Source organism: Vigna umbellata, chromosome 5, assembly GCF_029865625.1.
Source record: "Vigna umbellata cultivar VRB3 chromosome 5, Vumbellata_1.0, whole genome shotgun sequence".
Taxonomy (NCBI): Eukaryota; Viridiplantae; Streptophyta; class Magnoliopsida; order Fabales; family Fabaceae; genus Vigna; species Vigna umbellata.
Window position 1 is genome coordinate 66,347,483 of NC_142169.1, and position 8,437 is coordinate 66,355,919.

Genomic DNA, 8,437 nt, shown 5'->3' on the forward strand with positions numbered 1-8,437 from the left:
CCGTCCAATGACCTATGTAAGCTTAATAAAGCATCATAAGTTACACAAGATTGTAAACTAGAAGAGGAAATAAAACAAAACTACAGTGAAAAATTTAAATTTAAAAGAAAATATACAAAATTGCTGACGAAGACAAACACTTCATTTAATCTCTAGTCTACCAGTAACTAAGATTAAATTACCATTTTCTACAACTTACGTTTGGAAGACAATACCAAGGCAAAACACAATCAGGAATCAACATCCTGGGTACGGGTGAAAAAGATTTCGTGTTATATCTCTCTCAGAACAAATTTGGAACACCAAAAAGCATTCAAAATTCAGAAAGTTCGGTTGAATCACATGGCCAAATTTTCAAATATTCCGAACGATTGTTTGTGGTTTTAGATTTAATTGATGGAAAAAAATGTTTCCTGAAGCCGGGTAAATATGGATATACTTCTAGCCGATGTTCGGCAGTAATAAGATTTGGATACACACTTATATAAATTTGTTTCATTCTACTCATATCAAAAAGATCACCAAGAAAATATCCAACAGAAAGATAAAGATTAACCCAAAAACAATAGTCCAAAATTCCTCAAACAAAATCTGAAAGTAAACAACTAACTGGTACGTTTCCTGACACTCAATCAGCAACCACATTACATAAACAAGTTGGGCTTCTTGGCCTTGTATGTGGTCTTCAGCTTCCTAGATGGTGGCCTAACTTTCTTGAAGACCAATGGGAACTTGATTTTGGAGTTGTGGAATTGTTTGGTGCTCTCCCTCTTGCAAAGCTTGGCTGGGATGGTAGCAGTCTTAATGATTTGGATGCAAGGGCACCTGACCCTGTGACGAGAAGCCATCTCATTGTACATCTGCTCAACTGCGCCATTTAGAGTGGTATCACGGTACTCCTTATACATGTTGTGGTAACCGGTCCTACTCTGATACCTCAACCATATCCCATAGTTCTTAATTTTAGTTGGGTTTTTCTCAAAAATCTGCAAAATAAAACATTATTAACATAGGTAAAGAACATAATCATGTAAAGGAAATAAATAATACGCCAACGTAAAGCAAGCAGTACAAAATGCATCTCAAAACAGATATGATTAAATAAACCGTACAAACAGCTCAACACGACACAAAACAAAAGGATGACCAATAAAAATGACACTAACTGAGTAAAAGATTGCCAACTCTAAAAATTAAGAAAATTCTGCATAGACATGAAATAAATCACATACAATCCAAACTACACATTTCAAAGTTCTATATAATAATTAGGAAATGATTCAACTAAACAGTGGATTGAAATGAAGTCGAGTGCCTTTAAAAGTCAATCTTAAGCTAAAAAACGACCGAGTTGGCAAGTAAAAAGAATTCAGAATAGATCAACACCAATAACTTATCTATGATAAAACCATAGCAACATATTTTTTTAAGTATTTTAATGAAAAAGGAATTAAATACAGCTTGGCCCTGAATTACCATATGGATAGAAGAAATCTGAGCTATACTTCAAAATTTCACAAAAATGTTTACGATGCACTGAACATGGATTACAGAAAGAAACTAACCAAAACAATAACTTAATTAGATATCTCAACATAACGCAACAAACACACTGCACATTAATCATACCAAGATTAGGCAAAACTCATAAAACAAGTTCCCTCGAAAACAATAACCACCATCCAATGCTACCAAATTATACCATCATTAAATTATATGTAAATTCTATGTCCTCTAAGGCAACGAGAAAAGTTTAATACAAAAAAAGGCCATGAAATCAAGGATTTTCATCACTAATTTCAACCACTTGGAAAACATATTATTCATCAGCATTGTGATTTAAAAAGATAAAAGAAAAATTAAGCATATAGCAAGGTCTGAGAGAAATATTACCTCATTGATAGCGAGCATTTGACCATTGCTCTTCTTCACTTTCTTGAGCTTCCTCAAAAAATACCTAACCATAAGAAAAAACTCAGAAACGGAGTTAACTAGATCCAAATACCCTTTAACAAAACCCATTTACATCAAGGGCAAGAGCATTGCACAAAAAGATCCCACAAAAGAAAATGAATGAAACAAAATATCTAATAAAATGAGAGAATATACGAAAGCCAAATGAGTTTACCAGAACTTAGATTTTGCGCGAACCTCGTTGGTAGCCCAAAGCTTCATGCGGTAAATCTTAGGGTGCTGATCTGCTTCCGTTGGGAGAGCCCTCCCAACGACCTGGTACTGATGAAACTGCAAAAACCCAAACAAACATCACACGATGAAAATCACTAGCATAGTTACACGAAATCGAACGCCAAATACTGCTGATTATACACACCCTGAACGTAACCATTTCTGAGAGAAGACAACAAACGAAGATCACACTCTCTCTCTCCCTCCCTCTCAGTCTGGCGCTACGATGAAGAGGAGCAAAGTAGGGTTTTTTTGTATATAAAGAGGCTTGAAACCCTAGGTCTTAATTTCGGGCACTGGACTCGGGTTCTTGGATTAACTACTGAAAGGCCCAAAGATTTTATCTTCTTTATGACAACATTTGAGAATTGTGGTGTAATTAGTAAATTGAATTTAAAATTTTAATAAACTTTTAAAGTTTGAATTATCTGTAATACAAATCAATATTAAAAGGAGATGTTTATATGTTTGTTTGTAAAAATTTTATTTATCTTATTTACTTTGTGAATATTAAGTTATTTCAAATCAATAGGGTTTTTAAATTACGAAATATTAGACAATTAAATGAAGAAATATTATCATGCCATTCTTTTCATATCATTCCACAAGCAAATTATGATTTAATTAAACTTAACTTGTCTGCACAATCTTGTTTAAATTTTTCAAAGGTTAACTACTGAACGACCCAAAGATTTTACCTTCTCTTTGACAACATTTGAGAATTGTGGTTGAATTAGTTAATTTTTTTTATAAACTTAAAATTTGAATTTTCTGTAATATAAACTAGGTTTAATATTTCAATAGGTCCCTATTTTTACCCAGAATTTTAAATAGGTCTCTTTCTTTTTCGGCATCTCAATTGAGTCTTTATTTTTGTAAAATTGAATCAAATAGGATCTTTCCGTCAAATTGAAATGACGCCGTCATTATTTTCACCCAGAAATAAAGCATATTCTTCTTAACGGCGTCATTTCAATTTGATGGAAAGGTCTTATTTGATTCAATTTTACAAAAATAAGGACTTAATTGAGATGTCGAAAAAGAAAGGGACCTATTTAAAATTCTGAGTGAAAATAGGGACCTATTCAAAATTAAACCTATAAACTAATACTAAAAGGAGATGCTTCTAAGCTTTTTTGTATAAATTCTGTTCATCTTAATTACTTTATGAATATTAAGATATTTCAAATGATTAGCTTTTTCAATTGGAAAATATTAGACAATTAAATGTGTTGGAAATAATTATGATTAAATGAAGAAATATTATCATATGTTTCAATAAAAAAAAAAAACTGATTTAATTAAATTTAATATTTGTCTGTCATTATTTTCCTTCAATTTAATAATTCATTTACTAAATTTATTCAAACATCTGCAATTGATTCCATGAGTTTTTCCATATGTTGTGAATTCTGCACAAGTTATCTCTATAATTCAACATCCGAACTCAAGTAATGTTGTTACTCTTTCGATCTCATTTTTCTATTAAATAAAATAATAAAATAATCGAACACAAATCTAATTAACTGCATGATACTTTGAATTTGAATCTGAATTTTGAGAAGAAAAATAAATTTAAATAACCTATTATATATCAAGTAATATTTAATTGAAAATATCAAAATGTGAAGAGTTTGAAAATTATGTATAAGCAGATTCACCGAAAAGCCGGGCCTGGTGGCAGCGTTGGCCCAAAAAGCCGCAGTCCAAGCTAAAATACAACAGGTTGAAGATTTTCTCCCAATCCCTAAAGCTGTTCCATTTTCGTTTTCGCAGTAGCAGCTCTAAAACCTACGAAGCTCTTCATCATGGTAAGTATGCGAAAGTGTCATGTAGTTTGCACATGGAAATTCCTTGAGCGAAAAATTGAGGACTCTGCTATTTGTTACGGAATGCAGGATTGCAATTCTAATAGGGTTTTTGATTTTGATTTTGTTGTTGTGCAGTCGAGGAGAAAGGTCAGAGAGCCAAAAGAGGAAAACGTGACTCTGGGACCAGCTGTTAGAGACGGTGAACACGTCTTTGGTGTCGCTCGTATCTTTGCCTCTTTCAATGACACCTTCATTGTCAGTACATTCAGCTTTATTTTGCTTCAAGTTATCACCTGCTGAACTCTGAATGTTAATTTCTTCATATTTCATAATTGCAGCATGTCACTGATCTGTCCGGGAGGGAAACCCTTGTCCGCATTACCGGTACTTTTCATTTTCATGAACCTTTAAAATTGTTGGCCTTTATTTCATAAATCAAATGCTGGCATCATTTAGCTGCTTTTGTTTTCAATTTTTTAGTGAATTTTATCATTTTCTATGATAGTGAAGTTGAAAAAGTCCATATATTGCTTCAGCAGATTTTGTTATGCTTGTGTAAATATGTGTCTTTTTTTCTATTCCTTTAGCTTTTTGTTTCGTCCTGTATATCCTGTTCGTTAGATCCATGGAACTTAGGTAGCATCCCCACACTCCGCATGGAGTGAACTTAGTGATAGGGCCTGCCCTTTTGTAATTTTTTTATTTTACATCATACTTAATGATTTTTCCGTTTTTCTATTCATGGAACTCTGGATACATTTGCCTTTCAACAAGCCAACAATCTTTGCCTTTAAATGAAATTTTATTTCAATTAAACTCTTCAGTGGATATAGGAAAAGCTGGGAATCCATTTTTATCTCACCACCAAGTCTAATATTTTTTTCCCTATAGATGAAATTTGGCTTTTTCTTAAACCTTTTTCGTGGATTTTGGACAATTGTTTCATTGATGTCTTTTATTTCTAACTTCAGGTGGAATGAAGGTTAAAGCCGACAGAGATGAATCATCTCCTTATGCTGCCATGCTTGCAGCACAGGATGTTGCTGCCAGATGCAAGGTACGTTGCTTTTACTTGTATTAACCGAGATAGCTTACACGATCATTTTGTTAGTCAGCCAGTATAGTATAACTAGTCTATTTCTTATGGTCATGGAAAGGGAAAACTCTATATCTGTGAAGTTGTCAAGATTGATGCAGTTTTTCATATTATTCTGGAGCAGGAACTGGGCATAACTGCTCTTCATATCAGGCTCCGTGCAACTGGCGGAAACAAGACCAAAACACCTGGTCCTGGTGCCCAATCAGCTCTCAGGGCCCTTGCTCGTTCAGGAATGAAAATCGGTCGTATAGGTATTTTCCCTTTTTATGAAAATCATTGATTTGTTCTTAGTGAAAAACATTCTCATATTTTGTGCTGTTTATGTTTCTAATATTGTGTTCACAGCTGGGGCAACTTCACTTCGAATCGCAGTTATTTTTTCTTTTCATGTTTCATTGTCGTTGTGTTTTCAGATTGATTTCATTTGTATGGCATTTGATTGTTAGATGAAATATTAATTATTATTCTTGCTTTTTCAGAGGACGTGACACCCATTCCTTCGGATAGCACTCGTAGAAAGAGTGGCAGAAGAGGTAGAAGGCTCTAAATACTGGAGTTGCTATATTTTACTTTCCATACCAAACTTAAATGGCATGTTGAAATTTTGCTATCAGAACTTCTAGTGTTTTTCTTTAGTCATATTGAACAGTGTTTTAATTGATAACAGACATTTTCATTTTTTTGTTGAAAGTTCTGGTTGTTTCTTCGTAGCTTGAAATGTTGACTAACTATCTTCTTTTGCTAAACTTGATCTTACGTTTGCTTGATTATTGTACGGAAATGGGTTATCCGTGATTGCCTTATTTGCTCTGCAATTAGAAGGTTTTTACTACATTACATCTGTTATACTTCTCATCGTTATTACTTTGTAGATGTCAATATTTACTGGTTGCAAAAGATTAAAATTATAAATCGATCCAATATTTCCATTTATACTTTGAGTTTTTTAAAGGTGTTTTAATTGAGTGATTATTGAATTGTCCAATTAATTCATTTAATAGACCACAAATAAGTGATTTGGAAGTTAAATTCAGAACATCTGTGATCCAAAATTGTTTTAATGTTCAATATTTTTGCCTAATTTGAACTTGCAGTATCAGTCAATTATGATGAAAATAGTTTTATATATTTCATATTTGAACTTATTCTTCCAAGTACACAGAGGAATTACTTGAAGTTCATTAGTAATTTTATTTCGGTGCAAATTTGTATAGTGTATACATGAAATTTTACCTTACTATTCTTTTCAAATAGTACTGTCTAGAATTCAAGAAAATTAAGTGAGGTTGTGATGCAGGACAGGGAGATCCAAATCGCACCACACTATAGTTCAAATCCATACAACATATTAATATTAGACCAATGTTCATAGCTTTTTTTTCTTTTTATGAGTTTCAAAATAATCTCATTAAAGTTTTCCATAACGAAATTCAAATTCTGGGTTTCCATTAAACAGCAACGTCAACAACTTAAAAACCTTAACGGTTTTTATTTTAGTAAATCACATACACCAAGCTTTCCAAGTTTTACCTGCAAAATCGAAAATGGCTAACGTTAGGGTTTGGTTGGAAGATAATTCTTAGTCAGTTTTATTTTGTCCTTGGAGTTGGGCTTTGGGCCAATACTACCACTAAGAGAGTGGGGTGTTACTCCCTCCACTCCCACACGTCTCTTCCTCCACCTCCCCAATTTTCTAAAATGCCAATTATATCCTTCTAAAATGACAATTATATCCTTAAAAGTTAAAATTTTTTATTTTTATTATTTTAATATTTTAATTTATTTAAAACTTCTGATTTACTTCCCTCTGCACCTCTTCCTCTTTTCCATTTTCGTTTACCTTTCTCTCTTCCGTTAAGCTTCTTCTCCACCTATAACAAATTCATATTTTAACAAATTCATATTTTAACAAAATTATTACGTTTAAAAACTAACCATATATAACATTTAAAATTATAAATTTAAATATAAATTACTGTAAATAAAATAAACAAATAAAATAAAAACGAAACGTAAAAGGAACACTGCCTCTGGACGGATGACATCCTTCAACGGATGTCAACATCCGTTGAAGGCAAAACGGATGTCGACATCCGTTTTTCCTTAAACGGATGTCGACATCCGTTTTGCCTTAAACGGATGTTGACATCCGTTGAAGGATGTCATCCGTCCATAGGCAGTGTTCCTTTTACGTTTCGTTTTTATTTTACTACGTTTTGCGGCTCATGCAAGGATTATAGGCTTGGATATTAAAAGGATTATTGGAAGTATGGGAAGGATTTAGGGTTTAGGATTATTGGAAGGATTATGACTACGTACCTGGAGAGGAACCACGACAAGGACACTACACCATAAACGCACTGCACCACGTACTGCACCGAGAACAAGAAGAAGATTGTTTGATAATTCTTTTCACGATCACCAAGCTTTGTAGAAAAATATTTTACTCATACAAGAAACTACGTAGGTTATCAGTGAAATATGTTATAAATGAATAAAATTAAAAAACAACAATTTTAAAAATAAAATTTTACTGAGGGGCAAAATAGTAAAGGAAAGGTGGAGGAAGGGGCAAAATAGTAAAGGGGAGGTGGAGGAAGAGATGTGTGGGGGTGGAGGGAGCAACACCCAAGAGAGTGAAGTTGTCTCCACCACCCCATCTTCTCCCTCTGCTTTCCCAATTTTTTTTAAATTCCAAATTTATCTTTTTTACTTTTTATTTTACCAATTTTACTTTTTATTTTTCAAAACTCTAATACCAATCCTCTCTCACTTCTCCTTTCACTCTTAGCAGCAAGCCTTCATCTCCCACTATCACTTTCTCTCTTTTTCTTAATTTTCACTTTCCTTAACACAACATTTTCCATTTTCGTTTCTTTTTTCTTTAGTGGTGCGTTGTTCCGCTATGCATTCAACAAAATACTTCCTGTTCGCATCGTCTTAATTGTTTAATTGCACATGATAATGTACAATGGAACATCAGCCAGAGACATTGAAACACTGCTCGTGTAGTTGCAGTCATTTATAACAAGGAGCTTTCAGCTAGAGCAACAGTTGGTATAATCAAAACTGGTTATGATAATAATATTAACGTAAGTGATTACAAGAAACTAGGTAGTAGCAACATTGTTGTGTTTTCCATTTTAAGGGATCACATGGAGGCCAATGTGGGGGAGGAATTTAGACTTTAGCAAACACAACAAATGAAAACTCAACTAAGAGGATATTTATTTTGTAGCTTAATTAAGCGCAGATTGTTGATTATTGAGAGTATTGAAAAAGAAATAATAAGTTATGTGGAGAGAAGAAAGAAAGAAGAAGAAAATATTGTGTTAACGAA

At 33.1% G+C, this 8,437-nt stretch overlaps 2 protein-coding genes across 2 annotated transcripts; one reads left to right on the forward strand and one right to left on the reverse strand.

The window, feature by feature from the left end:
* Positions 1-473: 473 nt before the first annotated feature.
* On the reverse strand, positions 474-2,488 carry LOC124835005 (large ribosomal subunit protein eL20). The gene is made up of 4 exons (XM_047309852.2): positions 2,333-2,488; positions 2,129-2,244; positions 1,894-1,957; positions 474-986 (listed from the first exon to the last, which is right to left on the reverse strand). Exons 1-4 carry the CDS (start codon positions 2,345-2,347, stop codon positions 645-647), a joined length of 537 nt encoding a protein of 178 aa, XP_047165808.1. The 5' UTR covers positions 2,348-2,488; the 3' UTR covers positions 474-644.
* Positions 2,489-3,837: 1,349 nt separating this feature from the next.
* LOC124835018 (small ribosomal subunit protein uS11) lies at positions 3,838-5,929 on the forward strand. The gene is made up of 6 exons (XM_047309872.2): positions 3,838-3,998; positions 4,134-4,253; positions 4,337-4,382; positions 4,970-5,055; positions 5,219-5,348; positions 5,577-5,929. The coding sequence occupies exons 1-6, from the start codon at positions 3,996-3,998 to the stop codon at positions 5,642-5,644; spliced, it is 453 nt and encodes a 150-aa protein (XP_047165828.1). The 5' UTR covers positions 3,838-3,995; the 3' UTR covers positions 5,645-5,929.
* Positions 5,930-8,437: the final 2,508 nt, after the last annotated feature.

Coding starts and splice junctions, on each gene's coding strand:
- LOC124835005 (XM_047309852.2), bottom strand. Junction 1,958..2,128: donor CGCGCAAAATCTAAGTTCTG/GTAAACTCATTT, acceptor TCTTATGGTTAG/GTATTTTTTGAGGAAGCTCA. Junction 987..1,893: donor AAATGCTCGCTATCAATGAG/GTAATATTTCTC, acceptor TTTATTTTGCAG/ATTTTTGAGAAAAACCCAAC.
- LOC124835018 (XM_047309872.2), top strand. Junction 4,383..4,969: donor AACCCTTGTCCGCATTACCG/GTACTTTTCATT, acceptor TTCTAACTTCAG/GTGGAATGAAGGTTAAAGCC. Junction 5,349..5,576: donor AATGAAAATCGGTCGTATAG/GTATTTTCCCTT, acceptor TTGCTTTTTCAG/AGGACGTGACACCCATTCCT.